Consider the following 18569-nt stretch of genomic DNA (forward strand, 5'->3'; position numbering starts at 1 on the left):
GGTTTTTTTTTTTTTTTGCATAATGCTGTGATGTAGTGGAAAGCTGTATTCACTGTTTGCTTTGTTGTGCTGTATGTAATTTCTACTGTCCTGTGCTGCTCTGTAGTGACTTTTGAGAGGGGGGGAGGGATGCCCAGCAACGGATGGGGTATTTGGGGGCCCAATGCCTGAGGGAAGACAAGTAGGGAATGGCTCAGCCCACTCCAGCCTGTCACCTGATCCTAGGGGGAAGATGCAACCAGTGATAGTGGATAATACCAGAATTTGATCAAATGCTGTTTTAGGAAGAAATGCAGGAATCTTAGCCCTTTTCTAGCCAAAAAAAGTGATTACCTCCTCTCCTCACTCACTTCCCCTTGAACAATCTTAACCTCAGCTGTAAAAACCCATTTTCTCAGAGGGATAGCCATGTTCGTCTGTAACTTTAAAACAACCTTTTAAAAAAAAATGAGTAGTCCTGTGGCACCTTAGAAACTAACAAATTATATATATCTATATATCTATATAGATATATATATATATAGTATCATGAGCTTTCATGGGCAAAACCCACTCAAGATAAGCTCATTAGAAGAAGTGGGTTTTGCTCACAAAAGCTCATGATACTATACATATGTATTTGTTAGTCTTTAAGGTGCCATAGGACTACTCTTTCTTTGAAAATACCAATGCAGATCTTTAGCAAGCATAGTAAAAGGTTAAACCTCTTTATGCTCAACCGTCTAGGGAATCTCATGTACAGTTATGCAAATAAGTTTTTCAAACTGTTGTAGAATGTTTAGCACTCAAAAAACCAGTAATGCTTATTTAATATTAAATATAAATTGCTAATAAACTTGAACCTAGTTCCACTTTTTAAGCTTAAACTGAAATCAGCAGCAAAAAACAAGTGTCAATTAAAAATATAAGGGACAAAATTACATCAACCACAATGCGTGGTTGTGCAGGTGGTGTTGGAGAGAGGGCTTTCGTTTCTTCGACCATGGGACTCTGTTCCGGGCGCAAGGATTGTTAGAAAGAGATGAGATCCACCTAGCCAAGAGTGGAAGTGGAAACTTGGACAGATGACTAGGGAGGAGTATAAATATATTGCTCAAGAATGAAAGGGAATTATCAGGAAGACAAAAGCGCAATTGGAATTGCAGCTAGCAAAGGATGTGAAGGGTAACAAGAAAGGCTTCTACAGGCATGTTAGCAATAAAAAGGTGATCAGAGAGAGCGTGGGGCCCTTACTGGATGAGGGAGGTAACCTAGTGACAGATGATGTGGGAAAAGCTGAAGTACTCAATGCTTTCTTTGCATCTGTCTTCACAGACAAGGTCAGCTCCCAGACTAATGCACTAGGCAACACAGTTTGGGAAGGAGGTGGACAGCCCTTGGTGGAGAAAGAACAGGTCACGAACTATTTAGAAAATCTAAACATACACAAATCCATAGGTCCGGATTAAATGCATCCAAGTGTCATTGCAAAGCCTATGGCCATTATCTTTGAAAACTTGTGGAGATCAGGAGAGATCCCGGATGACTGGAAAAAGGTACCCATCTTTAAAAGAGGGAAGAAGGACAATCGAAGAAACTACAGACCAGTCAGCCTTACCTCAGACCTGGAAAAATCATGCAGGGAATCCATTTTGAAGCACTTGGAAGAGGGAAAGTGATCAAGAATAGTCATCATGGATTCATGAAGGGCAAGACATGCCTGACCAATCTGATTAGTTTCTATGATGAGGTAACTGGCTCCTTGGATATGGGAAAGTCAATGGATGTGATATACTTTGACTTTAGCAAAGCTTTTGTTACGATCTCCCACAATATTCTTGCTAGCAGTTAAGGGAGTGTGGATTGGATAAATGGACGCTATTTCACTATTACAGTGGATGAGAAGCTGGATATGAGTCAGTGTCCTTGTAGCCAAGAAGGCTAATGGAATATTAGGTTGCATTAGGAGGAGCATTGCCAGCAGATCTAGAGAAGTGATTATTCCCCTTTATTTGGCTCTGGTGAGGCCACATATGGAATATTGTGTCCAGCTATAGAAAGGATGTGGATGCATTGGAGAGGATCCAGCAGAGGGAAACCAAAATGATTAGGGGACTGCAGCGCATAACCTATGAGGAGAGACTGAGGGATTTGGGTTTGTTTAGTCTGCAGAAGAGAAGAGTGGGGGGAGGGGAGATTTGATAGCAGCCTTCAACTTCCTGAAAGGAGATTCAAAGAGGATGGAGAAAGGTTGTTCACGGTAGTGACGGATGGCAGAACAAAGAGCAATGGTCTCAAGTTACAGTGGGGGAGGTCTAGGTTGGATATTAGGAAAAACTATTTCACTAGGAGGGTGGTGAAGTACTGGAATGAGTTACCTAGGAAGGTTTTGGAATCTCCATCCCTAAAGGTTTTTAAGTCTCAGCTTAACAAAACTCTTGCTGGTATGATTTAGTTAGGGTTGGTCCTGCCTTGGGCAGGGGGCTCTTCCAGCTCTATGATTCTATGGATTTATAATCATTTTCAAAAACACAGCGAAAAACATTTCAAATACATTTTCAGTTTACTCCAAGTGAAATACCTGCAGCTTTTCAGACTGCTTCTCTGTGAAAAACAACTGGAGTGTTTCTTTGGTATTAATTAGAGTAGTGCAATAGTTACATAGTAGGGAGAATATTTTAAATACTTGCACTTTTATAATCACAGCTCTACAAACTTACAGGACTATTACACACCATCTGTCACTGAAACATTTGTGTACTTGCATCCATTTTAAATTGTCCATCTTGATATTTAAAGAAAATAGCACTTCACTCTAGCTTTTCAAATTATTTACAAGTTAAAATAGTGAAGGAGTAACACAGAGAAACCAACATTAACATGTACTGGGGAAAAAACCCTTTGTATTTCACTTACCCCAACAATCCTTTTCATAGCATCCAACTTAGCAGAATCTTTATTACTTTCCAACATTTGCTTTAGGTCTTCATTCCTACAGTGGAAGGCAAGAAAAAATTGGTTTAGAAAATTCAGTACTGTAAATTAAAAGCATATTTTTATATTCTTATACAACTGGTTTGCAAAAAGAAATAGTTAAATTAGTACAATGAGCAACAAAGTTGTCCCAACCATTAATTCTTAGATACACTGCCACTTATCCAAAGCAAAAGATATTAGAAGTAATAATCAAAATCAAGATTAAGTTCTGCCATCCAATATGGGAAAGAATCTTTAGTAATGTGTTCTTACTGACAGGATGCAAAGTATTTCCCAATGCTGTGAAAGAGGATAAATGGATATTTATGAAGAATTAAATCTTCAGCCAAATTATTTTGTTGAACTCTAGCAAAAGCACATGCTTCCTTATCACTAAATATGCCAGTTTGCCTCACCCTTGACTAACAGAGGCCCAACTCAAGATGATAGGACAATTCAAATCAGTCACTAGTCTCCTTACAATAGCTGCCAATAAGGCTGTTAGTACCATAGCTGCTAATCTGATATTGACAGCTTCTAGGATCTATAATGACCACAAACTAATTTAAAATATAGAAATGCCAGACAAATCCAAACCATATGGAAAACTAACTGGAGACGAGCTCCTTACTCCATTATCACTATCCGCCATCCTTTCAGATTCCATTGTTTTGCAATCCTCAATCACTGCACCTCTCTACCCTTCAGAAGACAGAACAAATATGGGAAGTCTTTATCAAAGTGTATGACTCAGTTAACACCTTGAAACCAAGCAGGTAGCAATGAGTGAGCAAGCCATTTTCCAGAGACACTTCATGTGAAAAAGAGACGCTGAGGGGTTCCCACACATCTACAACTGAACAAACGGGCCACCCAAAAACCCTGAAAGAACCATTTTCAATACAGAAATAAAATCCCTTTTGACTACACACTCCTAGTAATCTACCTAGCATCCCATAATAGAACCCATCCAGAGGATCAAAAACTACAACCCACACTCAATGGGGACTACATCCTCAACAAAATCTTCCCTGAACCCCCACTTCTGGCCTTCAAACAACTTCCCATTCTCTCCCAAACTCATCATCAGAAGCAAGTTCCCCATGGACCAGGACACCAACTCGCAGTGGCACCACACTATGCCAGAACAGATGCAAAATCTGCAGACATATCTCCACTGCTACAATTTTCAATATACCTCACAAAACATTTTTCAAGATACACGGATACTATACATGCCTGAGTTAGACCATCACTATCATCTTGAATGAAAATGCACAGGAAAAACAATGAAACACTAAACACCCTTTCACCTTGTAGCCTCAGATAAAAATTCCCATTTATCACTTTGAGGATGACGAGGTTCTCGTCCTGAGATCAGGTCCATTCAGGTTATTATTACAATTATTCTATGGTTGGGAACCCTGATATATACAGATGCAACACTCATGCTATAGGAACTTCTTTGTATATTTTTACACAAATAACTTATTAGTACATTTAGCCAACTCTCACACTCTCTTACTCAGCCAGGAAGATACAAATAATACACGAAGTACATCTCAACATCCATACTCACACCATCCCTTGCAGAACAACCTGAAATGGTAGCCATTATCTTCTTCGTTACCATTACCTCATTACCATCATCTTTCTCGTCTTGACCAGCAGCCTCATTCTCTCCCAAGACATACATCTCTACCTTTGCTGCCCTAGGATGCCACTTTTTATGATATGTTACGCTGATGTTATTGTGCCCAACATACATTTAATGGGGGGGAGGTTCCCTTCTTCCTTATGGGTATAGCTACACCATGACTTTTGCCGCAAGAGCCTATGCAAATGAAGTACGGATTAGCATTTTCCTGTGCTTCATTTGCATGCTCTTTTGGTCCGTTTTTGCACTAGGGGTTTTTGCGCAAAAACAGGCAGTGTGGCTGTGGCCATTTTGTGCAAAACTCCCTTTTTACGGAAGATCCTTATGCCTGTCCCAGGAGAGACATAAGAATCTTGCGGAAAAAGGTTTTTCTGCGCAACACAGCCACGGCCACACTGCCTGTTTTTGCGCAAAAACCTCTAGCACGAAAACAGACCAAAGGAGTATGCAAATGAAGCACGGGAAAATGCTAATCCGCGCTTCATTCGCATAGGCTCTTGCGGCAAATCTTATAGTGTAGACAAAGCCTATTTGTATTTCCTCCCCTTGCCAATGCTAAGTGTCCTTTTCCTAGAGGCTAGTATATTTAGGATTTCACCCATTATCATATACATCAATTCATTGCAATGGCATTTTTGCAGTTGGCTGGTGTGTCCAGATCCTTCCAGAAGTTGGTGTCATTTCATATTTTATGGTTAGCTGATGCCATAGGGACAAAACTTACAGTTCCTCTAACTTATGAGTTACCAAAGTTTATCTGTACCTGGGGTTAGCGACCTTTTCAAACCAAAGAGCCAAACTACAGGCAGTCCCCGAGTTACGCGGATCCGACTTATGTCGGATCCGCAGTTACGAACGGGGCTTTTCTCGCCCCGGAGGACGTGAGCGGCAGGAGGCCCAGATGCGCCGCGGTCCCACCACCCACGTCCTCCGGGGCGAGAAAAGCTGTTCCGCGTATCCCTGGTCTGCTGGAGGGGGGAGCCCCCCCCCCCCCCAGCAGACCAAGGAGATGCGGAGCAAAGCCACGGAGCACGCGGGCAGTGGGACAGCCCAGACGCGCCGCGGCTGTCCTGCTGCTGGCGTTCTCCGAGGCTTTGCTCCCCATCTCCCTGGGCTGCTGGGGGGAGCCCCCCCCCCCAGCAGACCAGGGAGATGCGGAGCACACGGGCAGCGGGACAGCCCAGACCGCTCCCCCCAGCAGACCAGGGAGATGGGGAGCAAAGCCTCGGAGGACACTGGCAGCAGGACAGCCACGGCACGTCTGGGCTGTCCCGCTGCCCGCGTGCTCTGCGGCTTTGCTCCGCGTCTCCCTGGTCTGCTGGGGGGAGCCCCCACCAGCAGACCAGGGAGACGCGGAGCAAAGCTACGGAGTATGCGGGCGGACCGCGGCGCGTCTCGGCGGTCCCGCCACCCGCCTCTCCCTTGTCTGCTGGGGGGGGGGCGCAGCTAGTGCGCCTCCCCCCCAGCAGACCAGGCTTTTCCACCGACGACGCCTGGGGTAGAGCAGCTGGGGCGCTGCCGGGTTGGTCCGGCTCCTCGATGCTACTGGACCAACCCGGCAACACCCCAGCTGCTCTGCCCCAGGCGTCCCCAAGTCAGCCGCTGCTGAAACTGATCAGCGGCTGATTCCAGGAAGCCCAGGGCAGAGCAACTCTGCCTCGGGCTTCCTGTAGTCAGCCGCTGGTCAGTTTCAGCAGTGGCTGAATCTGGACGCCAGTTCCAACTTACATACAAATTCAATTTAAGAACAAACCTACAATCCCTATCTTGTACGTAACCCGGGGACTGCCTGTACATCAAAATTCATAACAAGTGGTCAAAGAGTGGTCAAAAAAGAATGCCCATTTTGCATGTCTGAAAATATACAGTGTAATATTATTGAAATTATTTTTTAGGTCTGGGGCCACTCACCTACAGAAAAATCAGTCATGGACCACACAAGTGAAGCAAAAAAAAAAAAAAAAAAAATCCTCCAAAACCCCGCAACTCTCACTGATGTGGGCCCCAACTGAAACACCTCACTTCTCTGGTGCTCCAACCTCATAGCAGCGGAGAAGGGCAGGGAGGACTGAGGTTCAAGGCCTCAAGACAGATTAACTCTTCTGGGGTTCCAGGGTTATTAGATTTTGTGACCTTGCTAGGCTTTGGGGTGGGGCCAAATGAGGAGTTAAGTGTGCAACGCATGGGAGCCATTTTAGGCTGCTTGTTTCCCTGCACATGGTGGAAGGAAAATGCTGTCAGGCGGAGCCATGTTTAGCTCTGTTTGTTCTCCACACACCGGATTTGACACAGGGAGTCGGGGCTTTCTCCCCTGCCCTCACTCCACCCCCAGGAAGCCAGCACTGACATTCTAAACTTGTGGATGGCCATAAGGCTGCCAGGCCAGCACTGGCTAGCTGCTGCAGGCCCACCAAGGGTGAGAGGGCGGGGGCTGAGTTGGGGCTCCAGAAGAGCCGTATCTTGTTCCCAAGAGAGCCATATTTGGCTCATAAGCCATAGGTGGCGAACCGCTGATCTATGCCAAAGTATGTAAGCCCCAAGCCTCATGGTAACTGATAAAGCAAATGTCTTACAATATGCAAACCTATAGCGCCCTTGCAGTACTGCTGAACAAAATATAATAAAGCAAAATATAATGCAAAGCAGAACAACTAGCCCACTGGGTTATAATCCACAGGTAAACACTTTTCACAAAAGAAACCTGGCCAAAGCTTTCCAAAGATGAGCCTGGTCACTTAATCTACTCCTCAAAAATCATGAACTGAACAGAGAGACTGGATATAAAACAAATTAACACATTGGCTCCCCCCTTTTTTTGTCCTATGACTCCAGAGGTTTTGAATGGACCCTTACAATGTATGCTAACTACTTACGCTAAGCTATCTATTCCACCACACTTTTTGTTGTGAGGCAGCCACTTCCTGAAGAGTTTTTTGTGGTTCAAAAGCTGGTCTCTTTCACCAACAGAAGTAGGGTGAATGAAAGATATTACCTCACCACCTTGTCTTGTTAATAACCTAGGACAAACATAGTTACAACTACACTGCATGTCTTTGAATGAGACAGTTGCTAAGGATTATCAACAAGTGAATACAAAGATGTATTGCAGAACAAAGGAATAGTTGCACCCTAGGTGAAAGAAGCTCTCTTCTTTCTTGTCTAGAAACCTCACGGGGAAAATTCACAAAAGAGGTAAAAAAAAGTAAGTATAGGTACAGCCCTTCAAAACCACACAGACTGAGAAGTTTGACAGAGGTACACAAAGCGGCACATTTTGGAAGGAGAGGTAGCATTTTGATTGCTAGACAATATTAAAGAAAGATAGCTGCAGAGATTAGGGAGGATACTCCATTATTTGAAGAATCAGCCATAACTGGTAGATTGTAGACTAGAAAAAGAAGAGTTGGAACTCTGACAAGACATTGATCCAAATCAAAGAACACTGAAGAGGAAACTGAGTCAGGGAATTATGCACAGGTGTTTCTTATTTTGCACTCACCTGTCTTTTATGAAGTCTTAAGTAAACTGATTGTAGAAAAAGTTCTGTAACAAAGGCTGTATTGATTTCAACTTTCATGCTTCCTCCTACATGGATAAACTATACACCTTAGTGCTCACAAGGATGCAGCTCTGGAAAAGGGTATCCTTAAGCTTACTGGAGCTCAGCACCTAATTTCCTTCTAAGATGCACAGCCATGCAGCTGCCTAAGAAGCCCCGTGCAGAGGTTCAGGGCTCGGCACAAAGCGCCACCTTTGCCCACCAGTCCCAACACACAGCTGGTAAAAAAGGCATGCTCCTCCAGCTCCAGCACTGAGGTACAGCAGCAATGAGGTTTCCCACTCTACTCCCAGCTGTGGCAGCTCTGTGACAGGATGACATACACTATGGTAGTCTATGTAGTGAGTCTAATGCAAAAGGAAGAAACTGTGCTTGGAACCTACCCAGACTAGACTGAATGGAAGCTTAAAAGCATACTTATTTAATGTTGGGATCTGCAAAAGGTTGCTCCTTTGTAGGTTGCCACCTGATGCACTGGAATATCACTGAACCTGCCTCCCGCACTCCCCCTTTTCCCCGTCTTGCTAAGCCAGGTTCTTATGCCTCCTTTAGCACACACAAAGGCAAGGCTACACCTAGATACAGAAAGACCTAGACTGAGATTAGCTCTTGGAAGACTCAGCCTAAAAGACATGCCCCAGCACTGAAATGCCCATCTCCTGTGGAGTGCAGGCTCCAAACGTATTATTATGAAGTCTGCTCCATCCCTCAATGTGGAAAAAGGTATGCACAGCCTATTGCTACTCTCCCCCCCCATTATGAATTGCACAACCTGGGTTTTGGAACAAAAATAAACGTATATACTAAAAAGGCTGGATTTTAAGTGATTATAAGATATAGCAAACAGAACAAAGCAGATTATTAAGCAAATAAGTTTAGTACAGGCAGTCCCCAGGTTACGTACAAGATAGGGACTGTAGGTTTGTTCTTAAGTTGAATCTGTATGTAAGTTGGAACTGGCGCCAGCCCCTGCTGAAACTGATCAGTTTCAACCGCGGCTAAATCTGGACGCCAGTTCTGACTTACATACAGATTCAACTTAAGAAACCCAGGCGTCCCCAAGTCAGCTGCTGCTGAAACTGATCAGCGGCTGATTCCAGGAAGCCTGGGGCAGAGCAACTCTGCCTCAGGCTTCCTGTAGTCAGCCACTGGTCAGTTTCAGCAGCGGCTGACTTGGGGACGCCTGGGGCAGAGCAGCTGGGGTGCTGCCAGGTTGGTCCGGAGCGGCGCTGCAGGACCAACCCGGCAGCCCCCAGCTGCTCTACCCCAGGGGTAGGCAAGAAAAGCCTGGTCTGCTTGGGGGGGGGGGGCACTAGCTGCACCCCCCTCCAGCAGACCAGGGAGACGGGGGTGGCAGGACCGTGCAAGTCCTCCACGGCTTTGCTCCGTCTCCCTGGTCTCCTGACCTGGGAGACACGGAGCAAAGCCGCAGAGCACACGGGCAGCGGGACAGTCCAGACACGCCGCGGCTGTCCCACTGCTGGCGTGCTCCGAGGCTTTGCTCCCCATCTCCCTGGTCTGCTGGTCAGACCAGGGAGATGGGGAGCAAAGCCGCGGAGCACGCCCGCAGCAAGAAAGCCCAAGCGTGCTTGGGCTGTCCCGTTGCGGGCATGCTCCGCGGCTTTGCTCCCCGTCTCCCTGCAGATCAGGGAGACGGGGAGCAAAGCCTTGGAGCACGCCCGCAGCGGGACAGCCCGGGTGCGCTTAAGCTGTCCCCCTGCGGGCGTGCTCCGCGGCTTTGCTCCCCGTCTCCTGACCAGCAAACCAGGGAGACTGGGAGCAAAGCCTTGGAGCATGCCCGCAGCGGGACAGCCCAAGCGCGCCTGGGCTGTCCCGCTGCGGGCGTGCTCCGCGGCTTTGCTCCCCGTCTCCCTGCTGACCAGGGAGACAGGAAGCAGCTTTTCTCGCCCCGGAAGACGGGGACGGCGGACCGCGGTGCATCTGGGCGTCCTGCCGCTCCCGTCCTCCGGGGCAAGAAAAGCCCCGTTCGTAAGTGCTTATGTCAGATCCGCGTAACTCAGGGACTGCCTGTATATGTGTTTTGTTTTAAGATGTTAAAGAGGCTGGTTTCAAGGAGTAACTTCTTACCCCAAGTGCTGTTGCCCCCACCCATGCACAGGAGCTGCCCCTGTCAGCCTTCCCCCCATGCAGGCACGGAGCCAGCCTAATGCAGATTTAACCACTCACACCATAACTATGAACAACTTGAAGATAGTGATGAAAAGAGGTTACTACTTACCTGGTAAACATCACCCTTACGGTGCTGTTTGCCAGGTAACCCAGGGGTGGGCAAAAGGACCTTCATGGGCCAGATCCAGCCCACCAAGCGGGTTGATCTGGCCCATGGAGGTGCTGCCCCTCCCTTGTCCCCGGGCCAATTAGGGCCTTGGGGCGGGGGAAGCTCATGAAGATTCCTCTGCCCTGCCAGGAGCACGTAGCACTTTCAAGTGCTGCACACTCCTGGCAGAGCAGAAGGAGACTTCACGCACTCCCCCGCCCCCAAGCCCTGATTGGTCTGGGGGGCGGGAAGGGCGCGCAAAGTTTCCTCCACCCTATGCCTGCCTTGAGAGGAGCGCGCGGCACTTCAAAGTTCCACGTGCTTCTGGTAGGGTCAGAGGAGGCGTCACACACGTCCCTGCTCCCAGTCCAATCAGAGCTTGGGGGCGGGGAGCACACGAAGTTTCCTCCGCCCTGCTAGGAGCACATGGCACTTTTCTAAATGCCACATGCTCCTCGCAGGGTGGTGGTAGGGTGGAGAAAACTTTGCACATTTCTCCCACCCCCAGATCAATCAGGGTTTGGGGGCGGGGGAATGCATGAAGTCTCCTCCCACCCTGCCAGGAGCGTGCGCCACTTCCAAGTGCTTCATGCTCCTGGAAAGGCAGAGGAAACTTCCTGCACTTCCCCTACCCCCAGACTCTAATTGGCCTGGGGGTGGGGGAGCATGCAAAGCCTCTTCCCGCCCTGCCAAGGCTATGGGTGCTTAGTGGGAAGTAAGGGGCAAAGGGGATCCCCCACCCCCAGACCAATTATGGTCTGGGGGTGGGGAAGCCTGCAAGCATTCTGGCCCTGCCCCTTCTAGGGCAGCCCGGGGCCACTTCAAAAATGTTTGAAATGTTTCCCGGACTAAAATTATTGCCCACACCTGGGGTAACCAGTTAACTAGCAGCCCACCCGATGTGGTTGAGGAGTTGCTTCAGCCCTGCCAGGCCTATTATGCCATGGGCAGGGGCTACAGAACTGCTAACCAGTTACATGCAGCGTTTACCGGTTAATTTTTAAAACAACACTTACATCCCTATTTGGAATCTCTCCCACTTACCAACATGCTTATATAATGAAAAAGAAAACATATTATAAAAATAATGTTTTCCTGCTGTTTAGCTGTATTTTCCAATTTTCTGTCTCATTACAGCATCATTAAATGTCCCCCAAATTAAGTGGCTATTTCATACCTATGCACTTGATGAATCAATCACAAGCCCCAGAATTCTTTGCTCTTGTCAGCAAGAGAAATTTTCGCGTCTTTCTAGGATCCATCAAAATCATTATGGAGCAAGCAAATAAAGTAGGGCTGAACGTTCTGGGGACAGGAATGTGAGATTTCGGTTTGGAGAGTCTAGATTAGAATCTATGGTAGACTGGAAAGGCTGGGTAAAAGCTACTGCTAAATCATTCACCATTTAGCTGATCAGAGTTTGGTAGTATTCTTCTGCACTGCAGGCTCCACTGCAAACATAATAATATCCTCAAGAAGTAGAAGTACTCTGGAGACCAGCAAAAAAAAAATACTCTAACATGCCAAGAAAGAGAACATGAGAGCAAGATCATTAATGCCTTCAAAAGGAAAGATGAAGACTTCCTACTCTCAATGTTTCCTTTTTCAACGTGGTGCTGTTTCATTCATCAAACTTCAAACATATATGGTATTTGATTAATACAATTGGAAATGATGTATCTGCATTAACTTAAGCAATTTCAAGCTTAAATGTGCTTACCTGTTTTTTCTTTATCTGTTTAGATTGCATTTTACATTTGCATTAAAATTGAGGGTGCAACGAAAAAATTAGCAAGCAGTAAATACTTACACAGAGATATTTTGCTCATACTGATCAGCAGCTCCATTGGTAAGCTCTCTCTCCTCTACACTAGGTTCCAGTTTCAGGGTAACCTGGAGGCTCCCTGCCATTTCAAGAATACATCTAATATTGCAGGAAGCGTCACTGATTTTAGCCAATAATGAGCCTTGCTCCATTCTTTTGAGTTTAGAAAAGAAATCAGTACTTAGCTCACTTAGCCTACATATACCAATGAAAACGGAAGTCTAATTCAAAACAATTATTGACGTAACAGGATATTCACTCCCTTCACTGTTTTAATTTTTAAAAAACTATATAAATCTCAAAGGTCAATTCCTTCCAAGAATGTGCCTTATCAGCTGATTTGAACAAACAATGATTTATGGCAATTACTTCACAGCTTTTCATTGTATCAGTTGCTGTGCAACACAGAGGTATTTGCACCACCTCAGAAGTTAGAAGGTTCAAAGAAATGCTTCAGTTCCATAATCAAATCTCCCTAAAAAGCCTCAAAAAGGCAATTTACATTTTTGTGTTTATTATTTTGAAGCGACACTTTCCTTAGTTCAGTTTAACACAACATTCATATGGTTCATGACCACTTCCCAGTATCAAAGGAAAGTACAGATGACTGCTCAGCTGTGTCAATCCATTCCAACTTTTAGAAGGTAATTTTTAGCCTACAGCTCCCCCCCCCCCCCCAAAAAAGACATTTCTTATTACAGGAAACCAAACTGCATTAATAATTCCCTGTGCAGTACTCAAATTTCACTTTTAACTTTACTTAATGTTATACCAGTGCCAGTGTTAGACCACTGGAGGCCCTAAGCAGAAATATTTCCACCCACACTCACCCCTCACTCACCATAGATACCATATTAATAATTAAAGCTATGATTTAATCACTGAGCTCATGGCAGCCACAGATTCCATGACACTACTGGACCGACCGACAGATATAGTTTTTCATTAATTCATTTGGAAATGGCGTTTCTGCATTGGATTTCTTCCACTTCAATCAGCAGCTGAAGACAGGGTTGGAGGCCCGAACGTTCACCACAGATCTGCAACTGGTACTGAATGACTGGAACCAGGACCTGCACCTCTATGGCTTGAGGTGAGGAGAGAGGGGAAAAGGAAGTTACATCAGGCTGCTTAACCCACCATGGAGCAGCCCTGACCAAGGGCTGCAGTGGGGGCCCAAACAGCCCCTTCATGGCTTCCCAGGTGCTGTTCAAGCTTGGCAGGGGCTGCAGTTGCGGCCAGATCCAGAGCAGGGGCTGTACACCACCCACTGCAATCGCTAGAGCTGGACCTGTCACTGACAGTTCCCTCACTCTCTCCAATCCCCCATGAGACTCTTTTCCTCCACCCCATTTAGACCTGACCCTGGCTATTCTTAGTTAAGTCACAGACAGGTCATGGACTCTGAAGGTTTGTTTATTGCCCATGGCCGGTCTGACATACTCAAAATAACCATGGCAAAGTCTTAGCCTTACTAATTATTAGGAAGGGGCCCTCTGGAGTCACTCAGGGCATCAGCAATTGCTTATTCTGCCTAAGCCTAGTGCCGTTGTTTTACACCACAAGTTGAAAAAAGTATAGAACAAAAAAAATGATTTTGCATTTGTTTAAGCAAAGCGAAACTCAGAAGTTTTATAATCCACATAAACTACATACAAAAGTATTCCAGAACTGCAATACAACGTTTTTACATTGCTTTAATTCAACCCAAGTATAATCTTAGCAATTCCAGTGACTTCTAACTATCTATGTACCAGAGGGACTAAGTTACCTTTAAAATTCTAAATGCTCTTCTCTGTTTGACCCTCTTATCCCTTTTATGCTTTTTGATTCTTGGCATACCTAGCATAATAGAAAGCAGGTGCTGCTTGGGGTAGCTAGACATTACCAGAATTTTTTTTTTTTAATCAAAATTAGAAAGTCCCTTCTCCAGAGGATATAGTCTCTCTATGTTGATTCCAAAACATGCCTTCTCCCCCACTGCACAGACTATGCTGACTTTTAAGACTCATGGTGATCAAGCAGTAAGTATCTTTAAAAAAATCTAAATCCTGTTCCCAATACATCTGCCTGTGTTCTTTCCTCTACATTGTCTAGTCACTGAAAATTTAATACCCGACCTGCAGCCTACTCTCCAGTTATCCGGAAATTCTTCTCCAGTGGGTTCAGTTAAACTAGGCTTTAAAGAAAGATAGTCACACCTGCTAGTTTCATGGATGAAAAGGATAGAGGGTAGCAATCCTAAATTTACTTTAGCTTGACAGTCTTCTGTCCCTATCGCTACAATTGCTTTTGAACTTATACTGAAAACCAGTGTGTTTGTACAGATGGACTATAACACAGACTATGGACCCATCTCTGTTGTTGCTGTGTCTCCTATCAAATGTCACTCGGGTGCTAAACTAAGCACCGACTTATATGGAAAAGGCAGCCTTGAAGCTTTCCCAAATCTGTATTGGTTAATGGGCTTTGAGGTTTGATTTTGTAGCGAGATAGTTAAGGGAGAAGTGAGGGTGGCTTAGGTTAAATGGAAAGAAACTAGTTCAACCTGAAGAGCCTATGTTTTCACTCTCTTTCATGACTCATTTATCTCTTCAGTAGTCTTGCTTCGGTATTCCCTCTTTTAGCACATACAATAGACATTTGATCTGAAATGTCAAAAACTGCTCCCATACCTACTTCAAGAAATTTCCCCTTTCTCGTACAGTGCTCTATTTTTGTGAGCTGCAACTTTTAAGCACATGCTTTCTAAGATTATTCTCCTTCAGAAACTGACATGTGTTTGGAGAACCTATCATACAATGAAGACAAGACCACAGCTGGTCCTCTGAGTGCTACTATGATATAAACAAGAAAAGCTATTATCTAGACTTCTCCAGGTTCCAATTCATGAAGGAAATCTGTTCCGTTTTATTCCCCATCACTCCCTAACAGAAATGGAACCCTCAGTTCGATCCTCAAATGAGGAATGAGACTAATCTAGAATCAGTCTTGATAATCACAAACTGATTTTTTTCTTATGCATGAGACCTACAGATACCATATATTTCAAAAGAAACTTAATCCAAGTTACCAAGGGTTTATGCAAAGGCCATTTGAAATCAAATTCCAAGGATAAATCCTTAATATGGCCTTTTAGTTATGCCTAAGACATTTGTGTTTCAATTTGGCATCGTAAAAACAGATCTAAGCAGAACACAGTATTAACACACTACAGGCAGTCCCCGGGTTACGTACAAGATAGCGACTGTAGGTTTGTTCTTAAGTTGAATCTGTATGTAAGTCGGAACTGGCATCCAGATTCAGCCGCTGCTGAAACTGATCAGTTTCAACAGCGGCTGAATCTGGACACCAGTTCTGACTTACATACAGATTCAACTTAAGAACCCCAGGCGTCCCCAAGTCAGCTGCTGCTGAAACTGATCAGCAGCTGATTCCAGGAAGCCCGGGGCAGAGCAACTCTGCCTCGGGCTTCCTGTAGTCAGCCGCTGGTCAGTTTCAGCAGCGGCTAACTTGGGGACACCTGGGGCAGAGCAGCTCGGGTGCTGCTGGGTTGGTCCAGTAGCGCGGCCGCTCCTCGGCGCTACTGGAGCAACCCAGCAGCACCCCAGCTGCTCTGCCCCAGGCATCCTGACTCAGCCACTGCTGAAACTGATCAGCAGCGGCTGAATCAGGACTCCTGGGGCAGAGCAGCTGGGGTGCTGCCGGGTTGGTCCAGTAGCGCCAAGGAGCGGTGCTGCGGGACCAACCAGCAGCGCCCCACCTGCTCTACCACAGGCCCCGGGCTTTGCTCCACGTCTCCCTGGTCTGCTGGGGGGGGGGGCACTAGCTGCGTCCCCCCCCAGCAGACCAGGGAGACACTGAGCAAAGCCACGGAGGACCCGGGCCGGACCCATGGCGCTTCCAGATCAGCTGGAAGTGCCACGGGTCAAGCCCCGGGTCCTCCCGCGCTTTGCTCAGCGTCTCCCTGGTCTGCAGACCAGGGAGATGGTGAGCAAAGCCACGGAGGACCCGGCCGGACCCGCGGTGCTTCCAGCTGATCTGGAAGCGGCCGCGGGTCCAGCCCCGGGTCCTCCGCCACTTTGCTCCTCGTCTCCCTGGTCTGCTGGCTCCCTCAGCAGACCAGGGAGACGGGGAGCAGCTTTTCTCGCCCCGGAGGAGGCGGGCGGCAGGACCAGGCGTCCCGCCGCTCCAGTCCTCCGGGGCGAGAAAAGCCCCGTTCGTAACTGCGGATCCGACATAAGTCGGATCCCCGTAACTCGGGGACTGCCTGTACTAGACAAAACTACTGCTGTGTTTGGAATTTTAAGTCACAATTTAAAAAAATAGATCAAATAAAGAATATTGCAGAAAAGTTGACTAACAAACTCTTAATAGACCTAGTTACTGCTAATGCTTTCTTCCATACAGTCAAAACTAGAAGTCAAGGTCTGTGAACCACATTTTAAGTGCAGTTTTAAAACTTATTGACTGCAAACTTATGTAACTCAAGCCTTCTGCAATGAATGCAAGACAGCTTATTCATGCTATTATTTACAGACAAATAATGCTTTAGATAAAAAAAATTAAAGTTCGATGTTTGCGTTTAAAGAACAGTGTTACCCATTTTTCATTCTCAGTTGCACAATATCTTGTACTGAAGTAAGGATTAATCTACTTCAATGACTTCAGACTGCTCTCTGGATTTGACCAAAAAGAGCTTACCACAATTTTTTTAAAGGGAATTGCGTTAAAACACTTAGGCCTCATCTATCCTACCATGGGCTGTCAATCTAAATTACATAACTTAAGCTACACGAGTACTGTAGCTGAAGTCCATATACATACATCTACTTACCGCAGTATTTTCACTTCAGTAAGTCGACAGCTGACACTCTCCTGTCAACTCTCTGAACTCTACTCATTCTGGTGGACTACAGAGTCAACGGGAGAATGTTCAGTGGACAAGACACAATAAATTGGCCCCTGCTGGATTAATCGCTGCTTGTTGATCCAGCTGGTAGTGAAGAAAATGCCCTTCATGAATCATCAAAACAAAGGGGGCTTGCTTTTAAATGTTATGAAGTGGAGATCTGCAACTGTACTGATAAAGTTCAGTTGTGTACTACACATATACAATATTGAAATCATGACTTTCTGGGAGCAAATTAGATTTCATGTTTGAATAATACTGCAAAGCTTTGAAATGTATATTATTCCTGACTAATTTAGGCAACAGTGTATTTGAACACAATATTTTTAATTTTAAAAGAAAAATTGTGAACTTATTTTGGTGTGATATGAAGCATAATATACCATGTGCATTAGGAATTTGTTCATTAGGACTTTGGGTTCTCAAAAGAAGTTACAAATTGTATTTTGTCCACTTCATTTTATTCCACAACTGTTTTAGTGACATCTAGTGGTGTTATTCAATATTACTTTTCCCTTCCCTAAGATATACTTATATTCATAATCCTTTTGCACAGCTAACATTCTTAGATAACACATGCTCTTAAAGCAGTGCTTTTTGGAGTGTGATCTAAATACTACCATCTGCTTACTACACTAAAAAGAACAACCAGTTAGTTGCTCTCTCAGCAAGGCTCAAAATTACTTTCAGTTTGAAAAAAATACGATGCATCACCCAAAATCAAATATCTGCTTAACTGTAGAAAAGAAGTGAAGGAGGAAATATAATTTTATCTACCATATAAACAAAAGTGCTACTATAGTAGCTACTGCTATAGAGAACTAGTCACATTCAACAGGCTAGATAGCCACATTTTTCAAGCCAACTAGCCGCATGTGCTAGTTATCTCTAGGCATGTTCTCTACTATAAAACATAGTTCAGTTCATATCACTTTTAAACAGAAGGTCAAGATTAAGGGAACTACTCGCATGTTTAAACGTTGGCACAACTTGTTGAATGGGGGCACAAATCACCCTGTATATTTTGATTGTATTATGATCAGGTATCCAGCTGAAAAATTGGATACCAGTCCCAAAAGGAACAGGAAGTGGCAGGGAAGACTTCAAATGGAAGACTCCAGTTCAGTAAGATACAAATACTAGATTTTTATAATGCAATTGAAAAATAAACCTTACATTTTTTATATATGTGCTGAGATGCTTGAAGATGGTATTTACATGAAGACAGTATGGTGGGGATTTTTTTGTATCTATTTACATTTTCCTCCCAGGGGGCAATATTTTTTATCGTTTGATAAAAGTATCTATGATCAGTACTATACTGTATTATATACTAGTAAATACAAAAAAAACTTATATATTGCTTTAATAAAATGAGATGAA

The 18569-nt window shown here is 45.0% G+C and overlaps 1 protein-coding gene across 1 annotated transcript in view; it reads right to left on the reverse strand.

Annotated features, from left to right (window-relative positions):
* AP3B1 (adaptor related protein complex 3 subunit beta 1) overlaps window positions 1-18569 on the reverse strand; it is a 309804-nt gene that overhangs the window by 265757 nt on the left and 25478 nt on the right. The window contains exon 2 of the mRNA XM_006119130.4: window positions 2896-2971. Within this exon, the coding sequence (XP_006119192.1) occupies window positions 2896-2971 (76 nt within the window). The remainder of the gene's footprint in view (window positions 1-2895; window positions 2972-18569) is intronic.

Source organism: Pelodiscus sinensis, chromosome 6 (genome assembly GCF_049634645.1).
Source record: "Pelodiscus sinensis isolate JC-2024 chromosome 6, ASM4963464v1, whole genome shotgun sequence".
Taxonomy (NCBI): Eukaryota; Metazoa; Chordata; order Testudines; family Trionychidae; genus Pelodiscus; species Pelodiscus sinensis.